Genomic DNA, 24,334 nt, shown 5'->3' with positions numbered 1-24,334 from the left:
TCAAACCCCGGGTGGTAATGCAAAGAGTGCAGCCTTACGTACCAGGGAAGCGTGCTACTGACGCATGTGATTAAATGACAACGCTGTACAAAAGCACCAGTTGTGAGAATCCAATAACCGCAGTGGGATATAAGATAGCCGAAGGAACACACATATTTTAGAGAGCAGAAATGTTGAAAGGGTGTCATTCATCTGGATCTTCAAGCTCGAGCTCTCTTCGAAGGGTGTACAGGTCAGTTAGCAATGGTACTAGCTTGGATCCACCAGAGCTGAGGTGTGCATGCAAGGTTGAGGCGAGGAAGATGATGTCTCGTACCCCACACAATCCAGAGCGAGAATACCTTTCATGTGGAAGCACTGTAAGTTCATTGTTCTTCTTTACTAATTTTTTCATGCTAGGACAAATATAATATCCATAGCCACAATAAATTATGAGCAGCCAGGAAGATGTAGCATTTGGATCTGGAGAGATCTATTGATGGAGTACGTTGAGCATATGGTGGATTATTGTGGAGCCCCACTTAAGGAGATGCTGGAGGATGCAAACAGAAAGGTTGCTGAACAAGATAAGTTAATTTGTTGCCTGAGGATGAAGATTGAACAAGATATTGATGAGAAAAATAGGCAGAATGCAGAGTTCAGACTTTGTATAACAAAGCTTCAAGGTTCAGTCTGGAGGTTGAGGATGTTCATATGGGGAACAATCATTTTGGTCTCAACTTGCTTAGCAATTGGTGGATCTCCTTCTAGTCTGTTGACTATAGTATTAGCAGTAACGGTAGTTTATCTGGCTTTAGGATAGCTTTGAAAACGTCGCACTGTGTATGAAGATGCAATGTCATTGTAGAAATAGTTATGATTAACTAATTTGTACTCCTTTATGTATCTGCAGAAGTTAGTGATATGGCTTATTGTTTTCACACCTAATTTGTTTGCAATGAAGTGAAATTTGAAATGAAGGATATGGAATGTAATATTAAAAAAAGATAATTACTTATAAGTGAACTCTGCTTGTATGTGAAATGCGTAACATACAAACAATGTATGCAAACAACAAAATGTGATATATCATTTCACATAGCATAACGTAGTTGACATAATGAACAAGTTATATATCATTTCACTTCGAAAATGAGTGTGACATTGAATAATAAGTTGAGGAAAAAATTTACATGAACGAATAACAAGCATTAAAGTAATTTTTTCATTCGATTGTTAACCAGAAATGGTCTTGGGAATAGTTCAATGAGAGCTGTAAAAACAAATATACTGATGATAGAGAAATTGAGAGGAAGTAACTTAAAAACAGCAAAACATTCGGCTGTCATTTGGTTACATCATAGCAATAAGTATTTTGTTCCAAAAGCAGGAAATAACCATACAAAGTTTATCAGTACCATACATCACGGCGGTTCGACTGAATGAAATTTGTTCATTTTGATAAAGTACTACATCATATGAAATAAGTTGCAACCAGGCGCGGATGGTAAGTACAGGAAACGACGCCGTTGAGGAATCATTCGACTATTGTCTGGACGGAGGATGCTATCTTCTGGATCACAGGCCTTCTTGGGTTGAGATCATTGAAGCGGTGATAAACCAGTATGTAACATATTTCCTTCCGGAAGACATCCATTTCCCACTGTATGGAATGAAGCATAGGTTAGTAGTGGAAAAAGTGATTGTATACAGCATATTTGAAACAGTTGTTTGTTTGAAATAGTATACCTTGTAATTTCCGACCAGCCCTTTGCCATTGTGACACAATAGGACTTTAATAACCCAGAAACCGCAGTCATCACTGTAACAATATTAATTATGATTAGTTCATGCAAATGCTGAAGATGTCAATACAAAAAATTGTAGTATCTTTACTTGTTTGTTTGCTTTCCAGCATAGCAATACTTCCTTGGGAAATGGATAAAATTGATAGCACTCTGATTGAGAATAGCAGTTAATGCTTCTTGCAGATTGGTACGCTACAATGTTTATAGAAAATTCGTTAGCTAACATAATTAATGTGCGACATTAGAAGGTAGTGTTTGACCCTAAAATTTCAGATATGGGAAAATAGGATTACAGCTAGTAACATAAGTAGAGAGACAGTACTAATGACATACCATGTTGTCCAAGATAACCTTGTGTGGGTCTTCACCTTCTTTTACCTTCTTGTTAGAGTCATAAATTTCAATTGTATTTTGTGTGAAGTTAATGACAACCAATATCCAATGGTTGTCAAATAGTGTCGGGAGGTATAGCTTGAACCAAATAAGACACAATTGATTATTAGAAACTAGAACTTCTGTATAATTTTGTAGACTAAATCATGTAAATGCTGAAATATTACCTGCTCATGATTTTCAAGTGACAACTTACTAAGCTTCTTGCATAGTAATGTGTGGCCACGTTTCGTAGGTTTTTTCAACAATTCAGTCCAATGAAAGTGCATACTGGTCAGATAATAATAATGGAAAGGAAATAACCTATGAAGAACAAAGATTACTTACTATAATTGTCTGGTCCAAAATAACCTTGGTCTTTGATCCCCAATCATGCATCATTGCAACAGACATTAACCACATCATGTTTTGGCACATCTTTCCTTTTGGCATTAGGCATTGTACAAACTCTCTTTCTGTTACAGAAGCTTGACCTATCCTTATCTTTGTACCGCCGGTATCATTCACGTCACGATGACGTGTCGAACGCAAACCTCTATACTTGTTTCTGGCGACAAGAGTGTTGTAAACGTCGTTCAACATCTTGGGCGGATATTTCTTCTTCTTAATGAGCTCAGAAATACCTTCAGCGATCTCTTATTTCTTCTGATAACGCTGTTTTCTACTCCTCATGGATTCATTGATGCTACCAGCATAAGCAAAACTTTCTCCGTCTGATAATGGATCATCAAGCTGACGAATGTGCTTACAATCAATTGTTTTAGGAGATGAAGGTTCATCCGCAATGTCAACTATCTGTACATCTCTCAAGTTGTGTCCTGAGAGTTAAATATTTGTGAGTCAGAAATGTAATTCTATAATAAGACAAGTATATTGAAAAAACATTTTATATGTGACAACATTCGTTGGTTGTATGAATTTACTTAGAGTTAAACGACAAGTATGTGAGTCTGAAACTTGCTGCCCAAAATTTGAGATATCATCGTCTTCAGTGCGCTCAGAGCTTACAGCTTCACTTGAACTGTCGGAGGGATGGTCCTCGGATTCATGTTCATTTTGTCCAGTTAGCTCAATTTGGGATGGGTCTGCAAAGACTTCTTGTGTACTGATAGAAGATGATGATTCTACGTCTCCTGCAGTGCACTGAGTCTGCATTTCTGCTAATGCAAAAGATTGTTCTAAGTTTTCGGTCAGCACTTCCTTGATATGATGACTTAGGGCTAAGTTGTTCTCAATTCCATGGGAGGCAATTTCTTGGTTCTCATTCATATTGCTGGGCATGTCCGAACTCATAAAGAGAATCATTTCGACACACTTGTCAAGTTCTTCTTTATCAGATTGAGCCATTTCTTGGCATTCCATTGGTGATGATTGAGCTATTGGTAAAGTGATAGGTGTTGGTTCAGTTGTTGGTTTAGACTGAGCAGCAGGTAAGTTTGAATGGTGGGTTTGAAGAAGAGTCAAACCGGAGTTGTTGTGCTCTGCCTCAACCAAATTGTCCAGCAAAGTGATAGCTTCTGGTTCGCTGCTTGGTTTGGGGATATCAGCAGGTAAGTATGAATGGTCTTTCTGCAAAACATCCGAACTGAAGGTGCTGGCCTGTGGATGAGCAAAACTTTCCGTAACAATGGGCTAAGGTTGAATAACCTCCTCATTAACTGCAGTTCTTTCTATTCCAGGAACGGGAGATGCACCAGTATGTTCTTTTGTATGAATAGTGATATTTTCCGGGGCCTTCATATTATCATATTCCCTACTCATCTGACTCACACACATAATTGAAACATCACCAGCTATCTCAAGGGATAAAGGTGGGGAAGATATAATTTGAACCTCTTTTGAAGTGGCATCAGTATGCGCAGTTTTGATATAATTCTTTGATTGAATGTCATTTTTGGTCAGATGAAGATTCTCCAATTGCTCAGCCAATGGCTTCTGAATAACATCGGATGCAGGAATATCTGACGGAGTATCAACTAATTCTTGAGATGCAGGTTGGGTTGAGGTTGCAGGAATTATGCCAGTTTCTTTGATTACATAACCAATTTCTTCTGTAGTGAGTTGGCTAGGTACTTCATGCAAAACAATACGTGATGATTCCTAATTTGCATATTCAAGAGCACATGCATTACTATCTGCCTGATTAACTGTATTCGGATTAGCCGGGTCATTGATATTAGTATTAGAAGGTACAACAGAAGACATGTCAGGTTGAACCTCAGAACCAACAATCTTCATCATTGATGAATCTTCATTTGACATTTCATTTGACATGCTATTTCACAAAGTTTCACCAGGCTGTGACTGGACTTGTTGACCCACATTGTTGGTAATTATATAAGGAGTTGGCTCATTTGGGACTGAATATATGTTTGGCGCAGATACACCATTTGCAGGAATATTCTCTTTTGTGTATTCTGTAAAATTGACGCATACTGCAGAAGGTGCATGTTTTTCAGACTGCAGATTTTCAGAATTGCAAATTCTTTGCACAAATTCATCTTTAGAAGGATCAAGTTTAGACTGAACAATATGATCGGTTGGAGTAAAATCTTGTTCAGTAGATGGAAGGGGAACAAAAGGGTCGTACTGAGTAATCTCTTCAACTGATGACGAAGCAGGAATGAAGTTTTCATCTTTTCCACCTTCAGTTAACACCATATTGGAGGCCAGTCCAGATTCATGAGTAGCAGTTGCATCCATGAATCTTGGAGATGATGTTGTACGTCCTGTCATTTGTGGGATATCATCAACATGACTGCTAGTTTGGTGATCAAATTCAGCTGACTTGGTAGATACCAGGAAAGTGTCATCTACATTGGAGTGCGATGGACTTTCTATTCCTATAGATCCTTTGTTCAAAACTGGATCATCATTGTGATGAGAACTGGGTGCAGCTGCATTATCAATCATCGGGAACAGAGCCTTATCAATCTGTTGCTGGACCAATGCTGCGATTTCCTTGGTTTTCTGTACTTCAAGTTCTTGATGTTTTTGTGAAGCTTGCGTTCAAAGAGAGTAGACCACTTCTGACGCTCAGCTCTGTAGTGCTCTTCAAGTTTCTTTATGCGTTTGATCAAGGTCTGCAAGTTGCACATAGAATAAGTAATGAAGATGTGAATGAAACATCATTTAGTAAGTTTACAAAACTTTGCGAAGTCACCTCATCTGTCGAATTATCGGCCTGACACTTTCTTGAAGTTTGTAATAACTTTGGAGGAACTGTTTGTTTGTCCTGGCAAGGTGAAGTAGTTAATTTCACTCTAACTGTTGGTGTGGAATGTGTTGATTTTTCGGTATCATTAAGATCCTCAACAGGTTCTGCTGCAAGTGGGAACCTTGCTAACTTTTCATCATCCTGGAATTTAAGAAAAAAAGATTCAGCTCATAATTTAGTGCCGCTTACAAGAATGAAGTAAACTTCTTTGTACATGACTTGTATACCAGGAAGTTTTCAAACATCTGACAATGGTCCTTCGTCTTCTTTTTCCCAGTAGGATCTATTTGATTGAGTACTTGCGAGCCAACGTATTTTATCCTTGGGTAACCTTGTGGTATGCTGACTAAATTTGATTTTAGTAGATCCATATATATGAGCTGCAAGAATTAGAAAGTGTAGATAGATGGTATATTAGTAAAAGACGCGGTTTCAATGTGTACTGGAAGCATTGTATGTGCAATGTTTTCCAACTATATCTTACATGTAGAATATGAATGCATCCGGCGATATTCAGGTTCTGGACTTTGTTCTGCCTTGACTCACGAATTCCCTCGATCAGGTAGTCAGTAGCAAAACGACACCAATTCATACGAGGGATGTCGCTCAAGTCCTTCAAAGCTCCAAGTAGGTAATTTCTATTAATTTGGTAACCTGTTGTTGGAGCTAAGTACGCGCAAAGAATGACTTCCATGAAACATATGCAAAAGTTGTCCTTGTCTTCTTCCTGCTTGTACGTTAACATCTTAGCTGTCGCTTCGTTTAGTGATTCTTCTCTACCAGCTGTAGCAGCCTTGAATTCAGTTTTACCTCTGAATGGCTTGTCACGAACCCTACCAGGCCTGGGCATTGGAACTTCTTTATCAAGAGCTGGTAACTTGAGGAGATTTTCAACAGCTTCTAGTATAGAAACCTTCCTGTTTCTGAATACTAGAGACTTGCTGTCACAGTCAACTTTTGACATAAGCCATATCGTTAGCTTTCTTGGTAACTTGCAGTCAATCATCTCGATGAGTGATCCAAATCCCAATTCCTCTATCCATTTGAGCTGTTCAGGAGTTAGGTCTTTCATAAAGGCGCGTATCTTCTGTGGATCACATCTCCAATTGATGCTCTACAGGAATGTTCAAATTAATGAAGGTTAGTGTTGCAGTGATATAGTATTATTTTAACGAAAGGAAAAATGAATTGAAGTACTTAAATACCTGCTTAATTTCGGATTTTAGCTTTTTAGGAGATGTTCTACGGCTGTTCCTTGTAGATTTTGACTGAGAGGAGACATCACTATCACTCATGTCCAGACTACCACCTTCATCAGAGTTAGTTCTCTGAAAGCTGGGTGATTTCCGGCGACGCCGTACCGAATTAGTCATCTGTTAATCATATATTTTGGATTAAATATTCAGATATTGCAGCTATAATTACTTGGGGTTAGAAAAGAAAAATAAGTTTTCAGTAAGTAAAACATTTCAGTGTAGTTGTATCTTACTGTAAATACAATATGAACAAACATTTTTTGAAATGTGCAGTACAACTTATTATTTGAATTCTGACTGGAAATGTGTAGAATAGTAAAATCATTGGCAGGAACACATCGCATTATAAATATGTATTTCAGCTAATCCAATAAAAGTAAGAAGAGTGATTTCATTGTCAGGAACACATTTTCACTGCTAAAATCAAATTTCAATAAGAATTGAACTTTTGTAGAAGAGTGATTTCATTGTAAGGAACACATTTCATTGCTAAAATATTATTTCAATAGCAAATCCACTCAGTACAACTACAAACACATTTCATTGTTAATATTTCAATAGCAACTCCACTGAGGACAACTACAAACACATTTCATTGCTTCCCGTTTCAAATTTCAGAACAATCATCACATTAGTAGGTGGTTTCACTGCAGTGCATCCATTTATCATTAGTCTTGCTGTAGAAAAGCTCTTCAATGGACAAGCTATCTGATCAAGGACTATACAAATGCGGATCTAGGGTTAGAAATTAGGGCTATCTGATTAAGGACTATACGTATGCAGAATCAGAAACATAAATGAGGTATTTGTATCCCAGGCAAGATCGATAAAACCAGTGTGGTACATTCCAGTATTTCCCAAGATCTTTCCAAAAACAAATCAAAGGACAGTAGGCATTGAAAAGAGGGGAGAAAAAGAGACAATGATAGACGGAATATATTACCGTGAAGAAGTAGACCAGCGCGCGAAGGAGGCAGCAAAAATAACACCGGTCAGACAAGCAGAAGGATGCCCGGCGCCGGGGAAAGGACGGCGGATGGTTCATGGAGTTCCAAGGAAGAAGATGAAAGAGATGGGTTGCGGTCAAAACAGCGCTGCTACACGGACGACAGTTTTACAGCCGACGCCTGCACGATCCTACTTGGCAGCATCAAAAGCAAGCGTGCAGGCAGGAATCACTGTTGGGGAGGGATGCATCGTTCGCAGATCGTGTGTGTAGTGTCGTGTGTAAAGCAATTTCGCGGTCAAAATGGGAGGCGGCTGGGGTGGGTGGTGGGGGACGGGGGTAAAGAGAAAGAGTTAAAACCGATGGGACCAAATGTTGATGCGACATAATGGTGAATACCGACGGGTAAAGCTAGAATACGCTGGGATACAAATGTGTGGGCCATCCAGCAGCACGAATCACTATGAAACACCAACGGTGGATGGTTCACCGGTACATAGCGGTATCGGTAGAAAGGAGTTTGCGGTAGGCTAGCTGGGTCTATTCAATTGGATTGAATGGAATAATGACTCCAGGCAGAGGAAGTCCACCAACTTGCTTGTCTTGACCATGACTATGACCATGACCGGGCTTGGCAGGCTATGTGTGTTCCGTACCATGCCACATCGCCAGATATATGAAAAATTGAATACAAACTTATTGTCCAGTTCAGAGGATCGACTCGAATACTACTTCCTCTAGTTAATTACATTTTGGAGATTGGCGTGTTATTCAAAACACAAACTTTTTTTTTCTAAATATGCTTTCGTTTTCTTTCAGAAATTCCAAATACTCCCCCGTTCGCAAATATGTGATGTTCTGGATATTTCAATATGGACTACATACGGACCAAAAATGAGTGAACAAACACAATAAAACGTGTCTACGCATCCGGTTCAGAAAAAAGTTACTCCCTCTATTCCCTTACACAAGGCCACTATCAAAAATATATTTTTCATCAATACAAGGCCATCAGCAATAGCCGAGGCAAAATTAATGATGTTTTCTTGTACTCCCTTCAGTCCTTTTTACTCTGCATATAAGAATTGTCTTGACCATATTTATATGGAAAAAATATCAACATCTACCATGCTAAAGTTATACAATATGAAAATTTAAGTCATGACACATCTATTGATATTGATTTCATATTGTGAATGTTGGCATTTTTTTCTATAAAATTGGTCAAACTTTACGAGGCTTGACTTTGGACAAATCTTATGTGCGAACTAAAAAAGACCGGAGGGAGTAGTCACTATCAGTAGACACTTAGCTATATCCAGGACAATATTGGCCTAAGGAACTTTGTACATGGTAGCTCCCAGACGATATTGCCAAGCATCCCGATCAATTGGTGAACTGAATAACAACCAATGTATTTTTTATTTCCTATAATTGGGCAAAAGCTTCTTCGGGAAGAGGCATATGGAAAGACCAGACATATCATCCATGTTGCATGCTTCTTCAGCTAGAGGAATATTAGAATCATGGGTAAAAGAGTGAAGATGTGGCCAGTCCTCTTAGTTTGTCCCTCCATTCCAGGTGTTTTCCTAGAAAAGAACTTTTTGGCCATTTTGAACAAAGCAAGCAACATATCTTTTGTACAAGTGTAGAAGTTTGAGGTGGTCCCTCCACCAGAAGGAACAACTAGCAGTTTGGGCCCGTGGTAGTCTAGGTTGGTAATGTGCTTATCAAACCAGGTGAACAATGTCATGGTGATTAAGAAATATGTGCACCATTTTAGGTTGGATCTGCAATTTTTATGAAAACGACAAGTCAAGCCATTTTATACCTAAACCTATGCGGATTTTTAGCCTTTTTAACCTAAAGTGGGTGGATTCTCGGGCTTGCCTCACTGCATGGCCTAAAACTAGGGAGGCCCAACTGCATTCATGCACGCCTAGTCTAGAAAATATTCTAAGAGGTTGGTCGGTGCCAATTTATGAGGAAAACCATGGAATATAAAATTATAAGGAAAATGGCCTACTTCATTTTTGGCAAAATAGTAGAGTTCAAAATTTTAATGAAAAACCTAGGTTTTCTTGTTTCAAGAGGAAGGCCAGACTGCCAGAATTTTTATTAGCATGACATTGATATAAAACCTTTTCTTTAGGAAAGCAATCATGACAACTTTATTCAAAATTTACATCATTTGGCCAAAATGTTCATCAGAATAACAATGATATACCTAAGATTACAAATAAAAAACATACAAAATGTAAGCAAGTGACTGGTGAATTTTTCTTTGTATTCAAATGATTTCTAACCAATCTGTTTGCTTAAGTGAGTTCATCCTCGTATATATACCCAACAAATATTTCTAAAAGCCAACTTCTTTCTTTCTAAAAGCCGGCTACTACTCCCATCTTTATCCATCTTATTTACATGCATAGAACTGGATAATAAGAAACATATTGTTTATTTCCTATAATTGGACAAAAGCGTCTTCAGAAAGAGGCATTATGGAAAGGCCAGACATATCCTCCATGTTGCATGCTTCTTCAGGTAGAGGAATGTTAGAATCACGGGCAAAGGAGTGAAGATGTGGTCAATCCTCTTATTTTGTCCCTCCATTCTAGGTGTTTTCCTAGAAAATAATATAATTTTCTGACCATTTTGAACAGAGCAAGCAACATTGCTTTTGTACAATCGTAGAAGTTTGAGGTGGTCCCTCTACCAGAAGGAACAACTAGCAGTTTGAACCGGTGGTTGCGCATGCTGGTGATATGCTTCCCAAACTAGGCGAACCCAACATATGTCATGTTGATTAATAAATTTGTGTACCCCTTTTAGGAGAACACTGTCATTTTAATTTAAAGATTTATAGTTCCTAACCCTCTCCGGGTTTTAGGCCAAAAAACTAGATTCCAAGCAACAATAGGGGGATTTTTTTCCTTTTATGAATTTTACCTCTCCAAAAAGTAATGCCTTCTATATTTATAAATTGGCATAATTATACCCTTATGAAGTTGCAAGCAACTCACGATAAAGGTAGGCAGATAGGATGAGACTACACTAATTATGAGCAACCTGCCACCATTGCTCAGATATTGTGAGAAAATGCTCAGTCTCTTCCGACACTACAAGAGAATTGAGATACTGTGACGAAAATCCTCGTGACGGTGGTGGACAACGTCACACAAATACCTAATGTGTGATATTTTGTAGGTGGCGTCACCGATCACCATGAATCGGTGACGGTTAACGTCACAAAATCGCCTCGGCGGTTGAGTGCCACCGGTCTGCCAATTTTTATGACGGGTTAGTAATTTCCTTGACGAATCAACTAGAGTCACCGAATATTATGAATGTGTGCAATGATACTTTTTTTGTCATGTAATGTGTTCTAGTGGGACCCGCCATAGTTGCTTCACTGGTTATTGAGCGGTAGGACCCGCATACCATTGCTGGCAGTAGGACCCACCATATTTTTTTTCACAGTCAACTAAGCATTGTAATTATTTTGTTCCATCACTCAGGGAAAACCTTATTTTGTTCCATCTAATATAAAGACACAGTGGCCAGGTAAGAAAAAACTTGATCCATGCATTCGTGAGTTGATGATAGTTCGTTCTATCACAAAAATAAAAATAAAAATATTTTATAAGTTAACAAGAAATAGTTTGGTAGAGGGAGTTTGAACCTCGGGACCATTATGGTCTCCCTCTAACGGCGTTGCTAATAGGCTAGAGTTTAGAAAGTACTAATGTAAGTTGTGCTAAAATATATATAAGGAACCCGAAAAAATAAAATTATATTGTCGTGGACTATATCGATCGGTTCCTCTGTTCTAGCTGGCGCCACGCACGGCATGGCACGGTTCAGTTCCCGCTAGCAGCTGTTCTAACTTTTTTTTTAGCAGCAGCTGTTCGTAACTTCGTATGTGACGGGCGTACCATAGGTCCATATAGCCCATAGCGCAGCAAGCCCAGCAAAACGTTCTTTCCTTAATTTTGTGTATGTACGTGGGCTGAAGGCCTAAAGCTAGCTCAACTGCGCATATAAGCAGCTACCTTTTTTTTTCCTTCGTCTTCCTTCTCCTCCCAGAGCGAAACCCTATCTATCTGATCTCGTTTTCTTTCGCTCGTGTGGCGGCGGCGATAGATCGGAGGAAACCAAGCGTGACGACGGCGGCAGGAGTATAGCTGCTCTCCGCCCTCTCCCGTAGGGTTCCTTGAGGGCCCCCTTCCGCGGAAGCTGCCAGTGGCGTCGGGGCTCTCCATGGCGCGCAGCGGTGGACCCAGTGTGCGCCGCGGCCGGACCAGCCTGGTCGCGCGGCGGTGGCCCGACCTGTGTGCGTGACGTGACTTCTCAGTGTGAGTGCCTGCATGCGTGCGTCTCCGATCCATCTCGTGTGATTGAAAGGACTGAACTCTCACTCGGTGGTTCCACTCGTCCATACACTTCTCAATTCCATCGGAGCAAATGAGGGAGAGGAGGAGTCATGGTGATGTGGGTACTGGCATGGCTTCCTTGAGCGGAACACCGGATTATCCTATGACACCCACCTCATCTCCTTCGTCAGGGAGTACCGCCACAGAGTATGATCATTAACTAATGAGCCGGGCATAGTTGTCTGACCTTCTGTAGTACATTGCATTGACCCTCTGTTTTTCTTCTTTTTGGGTTATGTCCATCAGATTGACATGGATCACAGACCACAGGGGCAAGGGGGAGTTCCGCAGGAGGACCATGAAGCTCGACCAGCAACCTATGTTAACTAACATATGTACAACGCTAAACTCTCTGCTCCCAGTTTAGATGAACCGCTTCGTGCGGAGATTGTTTCAGATATCATTTTGTTCTGTTACTCCATGTTAGTGATTTCTTATTGGTCAATCGTGAGATGCTTACATAGTACTCCCCTAGTATTTGCTAGGTTAGATAGTATGGAAGCTAGTTTATACATGTTACTAAGTTGAAAATTGTAAACTGAATTGTACCTGTTCCGATTTATCTTTTAGATAAATTATTACGAGAACCTAGATAGTACATGTGAAATGAGTTAGTAATTAAATAGTTAGTTGCAGTAAAATATTTTCATTATGCTGATGCTCCCACAATATTGTTGTTATTGTTGAGGGAGTGTGAATAGATTCGCAAGTGAATTGCTGTTGAACTGCAGTGGGACTTTTATGAGAAATTCGACATGATTTTGGCAAATTACTAATGGAGAACTAACTTACTAAACTCATTTGTGGCAATCTGAAGTGTTACTGACTATATGTTAATGCAGATTACTATCCAAGCAAGCAGATACTACAACTAAAGATCAAAGTCTAAACGCGCTTTTTATTTTCAGATGGAAGTGTCTTATTGATCACACTTCCAGTCAATGTGTCCCCGTCAAACTAATAATTCAATGTGTCCCATGGACAATAGCTGAGCTATGCAAAAGTTGTTCATGCATTTTGTCGAATATTCCCCTTTTTGCGCCATTTTAATTTGTGAAGGAGTGCCTACTACAAATGCAAATTTGTTTCTCTCAGGATTTCAAACATACAGTTGAGCTATTATTTACGTGTGTCCTCTTAATTTCAATAGTTCTATTCTATTACTTTATGATGTATTGATAAGTGTTTGTTCCAATCTTATATCTCATATTACTTTTTATGCTCACAAAAACATGTTTAGTTCTGTTCATATCACTTATTAGGGAAGTACTAACATGTCTTGTTTTTTTTAGATTCCAACCTAAGCTCTGAGTTATAACATGCATGTTGTTCTTTGTTGTTAAGGTAGATGGTTTTCTGTAACTCAATTTATATTGCTATATTTATGTCTTTGTTTCAAATAGGCTTATTCAGAAGTCATTTTTCAAGAAGTTGATATGGACAAAGGAAGATCAGAACAACTCTAGCCGCCTTCAAGAAGAGAAGAGGCATCCAACAAAGGCTCCAAGTTTGATGAAGGTGTGAGCTAAGAGTCACACCAACAAAGTCTATTGATGTCACCCAAAATTAAAAGATGTTGTATTGGATGATTGTGTAGCTTGGGCTATTTTGGATGGGGCATGTAAGTGTGATGTGTAATATGCATGCTGTTTTAGAGACGTTGCTTGTAATGTGCTGTGAAAAATGGTCAATGGAAAGATGGGCTTAAAAATACGACAAGCCAACAATACATTTTGAAAAAGACCAAACAAAAATAAAAATAGAGAAATTTTTTTACAAATAAAATAGTTCTTAAAAAGGCTAGTAGGAAATGGCAACGTCTCGTTGGGCTCGATTAGCCACTCTTGGGTTGCAAATTGGCTATGGCCCATCAAAAAATTAGATACACAAATAGAAAATAAGCTGAATTATTGGGCTTAGCCCATTTGGAAACCCAGTGAGCATTAGCCCACCAAATATCAAGTGATGACAACTACGTCACCGAAGGTCCCATATCCGGTGACGTTTTTTGCGCATCGCGTCACAAGGAATAATCTGTGACGGGGATTCCATGACGATGCTGGTGACGCGTGAAAAATGTCACACGTGAGTATTTTGTGACGTTTTTAGCTATTGCATGACAATTTTTAGCTAGTCATAGTAGGTCTGATCTCTTGTAGTGCGAATTCTCACAATTATAGACATATAATTCTCCATGCTGGCCTTTGTAATACAAAGAAGAAGAAGAAGAAACTGAAGTTCTTTCACATTTCCATCTATCATCCAGTCAATTTGAAAGAATTTTGACCTAATTAAAACTTGGTCTGAAAATTGTATGAATCTAGTTCGATATTTTGAGGTTACAATTATTTCGTTACCCATCAAAATTTGAAAAAATTGTTGAAATTTGAACCTTGTTGACACTTTCTTTTATCTAAAACTTCTCCACACCAATGACGTTAACTGCTGAGATTCCTTTGGTGTGGCCGCCTCGCAGTCGTGGCAGGGCCTTCGATCTAGGTAAATATCAAGTCGAAATTCAAAACACCAAAGTTGAATTTTAAAAAACAAAAGTTGAAACCTTGATGACACTTTTTTATCTACAACTTTGACCATTAGTTTTTGTAGGCATGTGCAAGTGCACGTAAGTAAATATTGTTAATGACAAATCTAGTAGTGTTCACAGAACCTTAGTTCACTCTCTGTTCATTATTATGAGAGTGCAACTTTTCTTGGCTGACAGCAATGACACATCAGTAGGTTTCCCAAGTAATTATTAATTCACGAGTAGACCTCCCATAGTGAAAATATGGTATCAAGTATCATGCAGCGGCATGCAATGTCAACTAGCTATATTGAAAGAGGGCATACTAGTATCATAGCATATGCTACTATATAATATTAAATGAGGTGTTAATACGAGTCATGTAGAATAAAGAATGAGGCTATCATATGCATTACAAAATATAATATCATACTCATATGATCCTAGTGTATCATATACTCCTCACTACGAGTAACTGCTCGTGGCATATGATACACATACGATCCCAGTGTATCATATACTCCTCACTACGAGTAACCGCTCGTCAAGCTGCAGTATAAGACAGGGCGAATATTCCAAATGTCCAATCAAATTGCCCTTTAATTTTCTTCGTGCATGCATGCAGATGCACTCATCAATTCATGAGTGTAGCTACACTCAGAACACCATACATATTTCTCTTTTCTTTTATGATTAACTTGCTCTCGAGCCCTCACTCGCACGCCGCCTGACACACGAATGGAAGTACGTAGCGTATCCCTGGGGCACAGGGCGACCGATTCATTAACTGACACCGTCGCTGGTCAAGTTCATGGCAGGCAGAAATTCGTGGTAAGTACGCAACGGCGACGCTTCTGTCCGCTGGAACGCAGTATTAGAACTTTGCAGAAGAATGTGTCCAATTAGTTAGTCCAAGCAAGTTTTCACAAGTCTGTGACACATCGCATGACGTCGATATGTTTCCCGACTATACATATATTGTCAGTCATCAGATCCAAGCAAAAAAACTAGGCTTTGATTATTGTTCTTCATTTTCAAGACGGAAGTAGTTGGCGTGGATTTCGTTGATTGAAGAAGTCAATCAAAGAGAGAGAAAAAAACATGCATTAGCTAACACACAAAACTTCCTGCAAAAAAAAGGTAACACCAAAACATTATTTATGTGCAACCAGCAAAAAGACTCGTGCGTTGCAACGGGAGAAATAAAATCCACTTATATCTCTAGCTGGATCAGTTGAATAAACTGTGCGTGGTTGGTTGATAGGTTCTGAGATCGAACCCTCTCATCGATAATTTTTTTCTCTTCGAACCTGAGCCACAATGCGCTGTCAGATGTGCTTCCTCCATTGGCCAAAATGGGTGACAAGTATAAAGAAACCAAATAGTGTATGTGAAATTAATTAAAACGAAACTAAACAAAATGAGTCAAAATCAAGAATATTACCTCCTTCTAATAATAGGTAGGTAGTAGGTATAGATTGGTGCCAACTGCACAAAGATAGTTGACACTGCGATTGAACAGAACCTATCGGATAACTTATTCGACTCACTTTGACCAGTAAAATTTGAAGTGCAGAAAAGTAACTTTTCAACGGAGAAAAAGTAGTCGAGCAATATGTTTTCCTGATCCACCGGAGTATTTCCTGGTGCGACCACACTCCTTTCTGTCTTCTTTTCCAAAGTCAACGGAAGTAGCTAAGATACCCGAAGTGTCAACGCAAGATTTAGGGGCTATTTGATTTGTGACTAATTTTACCAAAAGTTGCCACACCTAAAGTTAGTCAAGTTTGAACAACTTAGATGAGTGTTTGGTTCAAGCCACAGCCTAGGCAAGCCATACTTGAGCCTCACATGGCATACACATAAAAAGTATGACAAGATTCTTTTAAGCTTGTCAAACTTGTGGCTCTTATTTTGATAAAGTAATCTTAGATAAAGTTGACAAAAATGTACAATAAAATATGGTAATGCAAGGCCTAAAACCAAACAGCCCCTTAATATGGATAATAACAAAGAGGTGCTAGATTTCAAAACGTCTGTACATGGAGAGTTTCTGTGTGTGTACGACGAGTCTTCATTGATATGGTGTATTCTTGAAAAAAATGTATATATGTCTACACACTAACAACATCTACAGCCGTAGGTTGTAAATCCAGACTCTCAAACGCTCGTGGATGTGCCCGAGCGCGTTCGCGGGCATTGACCGGACACGCCTCATTTGGTGGCTTGCACACCCGCGTCCCTTATATCCGAGCCCTCAAAACCATATAAAGCATGCAACGCTACGTAACACAATAAACGACACGCAGTTCATTGGATCAACTTTGCATCGCCGGACAAAAGAAACATAGTTCATCGCAGTTCCACGGCAAATCCATACTACAAACTTAAAACATAGTTAAAGTATAAACATAGCGAGGAAGGGTGGAGGAAGTCACCATTTCCTTGCCGGCCCCTTCCCCTTTCGGTCGTCGGCGCTGCTGTGCCTCTTCTCCGTGTAGGCGTCACCGCGCGGAGGCGCGTCGTCGTCAGAGATGGAGGTTGACGAAGGAAATATGCCCTAGAGGCAATAATAAAGTTGTTATTTATATTTCCTTATATCATGATAAAAGTTTATTATTCATGCTAGAATTGTATTAACCGGAAACTTAGTACATGTGTGAATACATAGACAAAACAGAGTGTCCCTAGTAAGTCTCTACTAAGACTAGCTCGTCAATCAAAGATGGTTAAGTTTCCTAACCATAGACATGTGTTGCCATTTGATGAACGGGATCACATCATTGGGAGAATGATGTGATGGACAAGACCCATCTGTTATCTTAGCATGTTGATCGTTTAGTTTTATTGCTATTGCTTTCTTCATGTCAAATACATATTCCTTTGACTATGAGATTATGCAACTCCCGGATACCGGAGGAATGCCTTATGTGCTATCAAACGTCACAACGTAATTAGGTGATTATAAAGATGCTCTACAGGTATCTCCGAAGGTGTTTGTTGGGTTGGCATAGATCGAGATTAGGATTTGTCACTTCGAGTATCGGAGAGGTATCTCTGGGCCCTCTCGGTAATACACATCATAAGCTTGCAAGCAAACGACTAAGGAGTTAGTCACGAGGTGATGTATTACGGAACGAGTAAAGTGACTTGCCGGTAACGAGATTGAACTAGGTATGAGGATACCGACGATCGAATCTCGGGCAAGTAACATACCGATGACAAAGGGAATAACATATGTTGTCATAAGGTTCGACCGATAAAGATCTTCATAGAATATGTAGGAACCAATATGGGCATCTAGGTTCCGCTATTGTTTATTGACCAGATATATGTCTCGGTCATGTATACATAGTTCTCGAACCCGTAGGGTCCGCACGCTTAACGTTCGTTGACGATATAGTACTATATGAGTTATGTATGTTGGTGACCGACTGTTGTTCGAAGTCCCGGATGAGATCACGGACATGACGAGGAGCTCCGGAATGGTCCAGAGGTAAAGATTGATATATATGATGATATGGTTCGGCCAAGGGGTGAAGCCCACGAGGCTTTAGGTCAGTGCAAAAGGAGTTTTGCGGAGGCCAGGGGGCCATGGCGTCAGGGCCAGACGCCAAGGACTGTGGCGTCTGGTCCTGGAAGTCCGAGGAGGACTCTCCCTTGCGGGCAAAACCGACTTTGAGGAGGCTTTTACTCCAAGTTTCGACCCCAGGGCTCAACATATAAATAGAGGGGCAGGGCTAGCACCTGGAACACATCAAGAAACACCAAGCCGTGTGCCGGCAACCCCGTCTCTCTAGTTTATCCTACTTCATAGTTTCCGTTGTGCTTGGCGAAGCTCTGTGGAGATTGTTCTTCACCAACACCGTCACCACGCCGTCGTGCTGCCGGAACTCATCTACTACTTCGCCCCTATTGCTGGATCAAGAAGGCGAGGACGTCATTGAGCTAAACGTGTGCTGAACACGGAGGTGCCGTACTTTCGGTACGTGATCAAGACGGATCGTGAAGGTGTACGACTACATCAACCGCGTTGATAAACGCTTCCGCTTTGCGATCTTCAAGGGTATGAAGATGCTCTCCCCCTCTCGTTGCTATGCATCTCCTAGATAGATCTTGCGCGAGCGTAGGAATTTTTTTGAAATTGCATGCTACGTTCCTCAACAATGGCATCCGAGCCAGGTCTATGCGTAGATGTTATATGCACGAGTAGAACACAAAGAGTTGTGGGCGATAATAGTCATAGTGCTTACCAGCAATGTCTTACTTTGATTCGGCGGTATTGTTGGATGAAGCGGTCCGGACTGACATTGCATGACCGTGTTCATGAGACTGGTTCTACCGACGTGCTTCACACACAGGTATCTAGCGGGTGTCTATTTCTCCAACTTTAGTTGAATCAAGTTTGATTACGCCCGGTCCTTGTTGAAGGTTAAAATAGCACACTTGACGAAAAATCATTGTGGTTTTGATGTGTAGGTAAGAACAGTTCTTGCTAGAAGCCCGTAGCAGCCACGTAAAACTTGCAACAACAAAGTATAGGATGTCTAACTTGTTTTTGCAGGGCTTGTTGTGATGTGATATGGTCAAGACGTGATGAGATATAAATTGTTGCATGAGATGATCATGTTTTGTAATCGTTACCGGCAACTGGCAGGAGCCTTATGGTTGTCGCTTTATTGCATGAAATGCAATCGCCATGTAATTGCTTTACTTTATCACTAAGCTGTAGCGATAGTCGTAGAAGCAATATTTGGTGAGACGACAACGATGCTACGATGGAGATCAAGGTGTCAAGCCGGTGACGATGGTGATCATGACGGTGCTTTGGAGATGGAGATCAAAGGCACAAGATTATGATGGCCATATCATATCACTTATATTGATTGCATGTGATGTTTATCCTTTATGCATCTTATTTTGCTTAGTACGGCGGTAGCATTATAAGATGATCCCTCACTAAATTTCAAGGTACAAGTGTTCTCCCTAAGTATGCAACGTTGGTATAGTTCTTCGTGCCGAGACACCACGTGATGATCAGGTGTGATAAGCTCTACGTTCACATACAACGGGTGCAAGCCAGTTTTGCACACGTATAATACTCGGGTTAAACTTGATGAGCCTAGCATATGCAGATATGGCCTCGGAACACTGAGACCGAAAGGTCGAGCATGAATCATAGTAGATATGATCAACATAGTGATGTTCACCATTGAAAACTACTCCATCTCACGTGATGATCGGACATGGTTTAGTTGATATGGATCACGTGATCATTTAGATGACTAGAGGGATGTCTATCTAAGTGGGAGTTATTAAGTAATATGATTAATTGAACTTTAATTTATCATGAACTTAGTCCTGTTAGTATTTGCAAACTATGTTGTAGATCAATAGCTCGCGATCTAGCTCCCCGTTTATTTTTGATATGTTCCTAGAGAAAACTAAGTTGAAAGATGATAGTAGCAATGATGCGGACTGGGTCCGTGATCTGATGATTATCCTCATTGCTACATAGAAGAATTATGTCCTTGATGCACTGTTAGATGACAGACCTATTGCAGGAGCAGATGCAGACGTTATGAACATATGATAAGCTCGGTATAATGACTACTTGATAGTTTAGTGCGCCATTTTTACGGCTTATAACCGGGACTTCAAAAAAACATTTTGAATGACAGGAAGCATATAAGATGTTCCAAGAGCTGAAATTGGTATTTTAGACTCATGCCCGAGTCGAGAGGTATGAGACCTCTGACAAGTATTTTGCCTACAAGATGGAGGAGAATAGCTCAACCAGTGAGCATGTGCTCAAAATGTCTGAGTACTACAATCGCTTGAATCAAGTGGGAGTTAATCTTCCAGATAAGATAATGACTGATAGAGTTCTCTAGTCACTATCACCAAGTTACTGGAACTTCGTGTTGAACTATAATATGCAAGGGATGACGAAAACGATTCCCCGAGCTCTTCACGATGCCGAAATCAGCAAAGGTAGAAATCAGGAAAAGCATCAAGTGTTGATGGTTGACAAGACCACTAGTTTCAAGTAAAAGGGCAAGGGAAAGAAAGGGAACTTCAAGAAGAATGGCAAGAAATTTGCCACTCCCATGAAGAATCCCAAAGCTAGACCCAAGCCTGAAACTGAGTGCTTCTACTGCAAAGAAAATGTTCACTGGAAGCGGAACTGCCCCAAATACTTGGCGGATAAGAAGGATGGAAAAGTGAACAAAAGTATATATGATATACATGTTATTGATGTGTACTTTACTAGTGTTTATAGTAGCCCCTGGGTATTTGATACTGGTTCAGTTGCTATGTTTAGTAACTTGAAACCGGAGTTACAAAATGAACAGAGACTAGTTGAGGGCGAGGTGACGATGTGTGTTGGAAGTGATTCCAAGGTTGATAAGATCACAATCGCACACTCCCTTTACCTTCGGGATTAGTGTTGAACCTAAAATAAATGTTATATGGTGTTTGCGTTGAGCATAATATGATTGGATCATGTTTATTGCAAGACGATTATTCATTTAAGGTAAAGAATAATTGTTATTCTGTTTACATGAATAAAACCTTTTGTGGTCATACACCTAAGGTGTGGTTTATTGAATCTCAATCGTAGTGATACCCATATTCATAACATTGATGCCAAAAGATGCAAAGTTGATAATGATAGTGCAACATACTAGTGGCACTGTCGTTTAGGTCATATTGGTGTAAAGCGCATGAATAAACTCCATGCGGATGGACTTTTGGAATCACTTGATTATGAATCATTTGATGCTTGCGAACCATGCCTCATGGGCAAGATGACCAAGGCTCCGTTCTCCGGAACAATGGAGCGAGGCAATGACTTATTGGAAATAATACATACCGATGCATGCGGTCCGATGAATGTTGAGGCTCGTGGCGGGTATCATTATTTTCTGACCTTCGTAGATGATTTGAGCATATATGGGTATATCTACTTAATGAAACACAAGTCTGAAACATTTGAAAAGTTCAAAGAAATTCAGAGTGAAAGTTGAGAATCATCGTAACAAGAAAATAAAGTTTCTGGGATCTGATCACAGAGGCGAATATTTGAGTTACGAGTTTGGCCTTCATTTAAAACAATGTGGAATAGTTTCACAACTCACCCCACCTGGAACACCACAGTGTAATGGTGTGTCCGAACATCGTGACCATACTTTATTAGATATGGTGCATTCTATGATGTCGCTTACCGATTTACCACTAACGTTTTGGGGTTATGCATTAGAGACGGCTGCATTCACGTTAAATAGGGCACCATCTAATCCGTTGAGATGATATTGTATGAACTATGGTTTGGCAAGAAACCTAAGCTGTCGTTTCTTAAAGTTTGGGACTGCGATGCTTATGTGAAAAAGTTTCAACCTGATAAGCTCGAACCCAAATCGGAGAAATGTGTCTTCATAGGATACCCAAAGGAGACTTTTGGGTACACCTTCTATCACAGATCCGAAGGCAAGATATTCGTTGCTAAGAAGGGATCCTTTCTAGAGAAGGAGTTTCTCTCGAAAGAAGTGAGTGGAAGGAAAGTAGAACTTGATGAGGTAATTGTACCTTCTCCCGAATTGGAAAGTAGTTCATCACAAAAATCAGTTCTAGTGATTCCTACACCAATTAGTGAGGAATCTAATGATGATGATCATGAAACTTTAGATCAAGTTACTACCGAACCTCGTAGGTCAACCAGAGTACGGTCCGCACCAGAGTAGTACGATAATCCTGTTCTGGAAGTCATGTTACTAGACCATGATGAACCTACGAACTATGAGGAGGCGATGATGTGCCTAGATTCTGATAAATGGCTTGAGGCCATGAAATCTAAGATATGATCCATGTATGAGAACAAAGTATGGACTTTGATTGACTGGCCCGATGATCGGCGAGCCATTGAGAATAAATGGATCTTCAAGAGGAAGACAGACGTCGATGGTAGTGTTACTATCTACAAAGCTCGACTTGTCGCAAAAGGTTTTCGACAAGTTCAAGGTGTTGACTATGATGAGATTTTCTCACTCGTAGCGATGCTTAAGTCTGTCCGAATCATGTTAGCAATTGCCACATTTTATGAAATCTAGCAAATGGATGTCAAAACTACATTCTGATATGTCTCAGTCGTATCTACTTTTCCAAACTCTTTTGCCCTTGTTTTGGACTCTAACTTGCATGATTTGAATGGAACTAACCCGGACTGACGCTGTTTTCAGCAGAATTGCCATGGTGTTATTTATGTGCAGAAACAAAAGTCTTCGGAATGACCTGAAACTTCACGGAACATCTTTTCGGAAATAATAAAAAATCCCTGCAAAAGATGAAGACCAGGGGGTGATGTCTACCACACAACCTTCTTCTTGTAGACGTTGTTGGGCCTCCAAGTGCAGAGGTTTGTAGGACAGTAGCAAATTTCCCTCAAGTGGATGACCTAAGGTTTATCAATCCGTAGGAGGCGTAGGATGAAGATGGTCTCTCTCGAGCAACCCTGCAACCAAATAAAAAAGAGTCTCTTGTGTCCCCAACACACCCAATACAATGGTAAATTGTATAGGTGCACTAGTTTGGCGAAGAGATGGTATACAAGTGGTATATGGATGGTAGATAAAAGTTTTTGTAATCTGAAAATATAAAAACAGCAAGGTAACTAATGATAAAAGTGAGCGTAAGCGGTATTGCAATATGTTGAAACAAGGCCTAGGGTTCATACTTTCACTAGTGCAAGTTCCCTCAACAATAATAACATAATTGGATCACATAACTATCCCTCAACATGCAACAAAGAGTCACTCCAAAGTCACTAATAGCGGAGAACAAACGAAGAGATTATGGTAGGGTACGAAACCACCTCAAAGTTATTCTTTCCAATCAATCCGTTGGGCTATTCCTATAAGTATCACAAACAGCCCTAGAGTTCATACTAAAATAACACCTTAAGACACAAATAAACCAAAACCCTAATGTCACATAGATACTCCAATGTCACCTCAAGTATTCGTGGGTATAATTATACGATATGCATCACACAATCTCAGATTCATCTATTCAACCAACACATAGAACCTCAAAGAGTGCCCCAAAGTTTCTACCGGAGAATCACGACGAAAACGTGTGCCAACCCCTATGCATAGGTTCATGGGCGGAACCCGCAAGTTGATCACCAAAACATACATCAAGTGAATCACGTGATATCCCATTGTCACCACAGATACGCACAGCAAGACATACATCAAGTGTTCTCAAATCTTTAAAGACTCAATCCGATAAGATAACTTCAAAGGGGAAACTCAATCCATTACAAGAGAGTAGAGGGGGAGAAACATCATAAGATCCAACTATAATAGCAAAGCTTGCGATATGTCAAGATCATACCACCTCAAGAACACGAGAGAGAGAGAGAGACCAAACACATAGCTACTGGTACATACCCTCAGCCCCGAGGGAGAACTACTCCCTCCTCGTCATGGAGAGCACCGGGATGATGAAGATGGCCACCGGAGAGGGATCCCCCCTTCCGGTAGGGTGCCAGAACGGGTCTAGATTGACTTTCGGTGGCTACGGAGGCTTCTGGCGGCGGAACTCCCGATCTATTGTGCTCCCCGATTGTTTTAGGGTATATGGAGATATATAGGCGGAAGAAGTACGTCAGGGGGCCACGAGGGGTCCACGAGGGTGGAGGGCGCGCCCAGGGGTGGTGGGCGCGCCCCCCTGCCTCGTGGCTTCCTCGCTGATCCCCTGACGTGCACTCCAAGTC

At 40.3% G+C, this 24,334-nt stretch overlaps 1 protein-coding gene across 5 annotated transcripts; it reads right to left on the bottom strand.

Moving 5' to 3' along the window:
* Window positions 1-1,273: 1,273 nt before the first annotated feature.
* On the bottom strand, window positions 1,274-7,891 carry LOC119316309. Of its 5 annotated transcripts, none has more exons than XM_037590608.1 (12): window positions 7,597-7,891; window positions 6,603-6,770; window positions 5,882-6,511; window positions 5,625-5,777; window positions 5,344-5,538; window positions 3,104-5,263; window positions 2,508-2,998; window positions 2,348-2,383; window positions 2,121-2,258; window positions 1,876-1,979; window positions 1,729-1,801; window positions 1,274-1,642 (listed from the first exon to the last, which is right to left on the bottom strand). In XM_037590608.1, exons 1-6 carry the CDS (start codon window positions 7,696-7,698, stop codon window positions 5,090-5,092), a joined length of 1,422 nt encoding a protein of 473 aa, XP_037446505.1. In that variant the 5' UTR covers window positions 7,699-7,891; the 3' UTR covers window positions 1,274-1,642; window positions 1,729-1,801; window positions 1,876-1,979; window positions 2,121-2,258; window positions 2,348-2,383; window positions 2,508-2,998; window positions 3,104-5,089. The 5 variants fall into 5 exon arrangements, with proteins under 5 accessions (XP_037446505.1, XP_037446506.1, XP_037446502.1 ...); XM_037590609.1 differs by having other exon boundaries at window positions 2,348-2,380; XM_037590605.1 differs by having other exon boundaries at window positions 2,348-2,998.
* Between the last annotated feature and the right edge of the window lie 16,443 nt (window positions 7,892-24,334).

This window comes from Triticum dicoccoides, chromosome 6A (assembly GCF_002162155.2).
Source record: "Triticum dicoccoides isolate Atlit2015 ecotype Zavitan chromosome 6A, WEW_v2.0, whole genome shotgun sequence".
Taxonomy (NCBI): Eukaryota; Viridiplantae; Streptophyta; class Magnoliopsida; order Poales; family Poaceae; genus Triticum; species Triticum dicoccoides.
This window is presented reverse-complemented; position numbering and strand designations above follow the sequence as displayed.

Excerpts from the sequence above, each read along its gene's own strand:
- LOC119316309 (XM_037590605.1), bottom strand. The coding sequence starts at position 7,698 with ATGAACCATCCGCCGTCCTTTCCCCGGCGCCGGGCATCCTTCTGCTTG. Across the intron at positions 6,771-7,596 it reads CGCTGGTCTACTTCTTCACG|ATGACTAATTCGGTACGGCG; the intron begins GTAATATATTCC and ends TATGATTAACAG. Across the intron at positions 6,512-6,602 it reads TAAAATCCGAAATTAAGCAG|AGCATCAATTGGAGATGTGA; the intron begins GTATTTAAGTAC and ends ACATTCCTGTAG.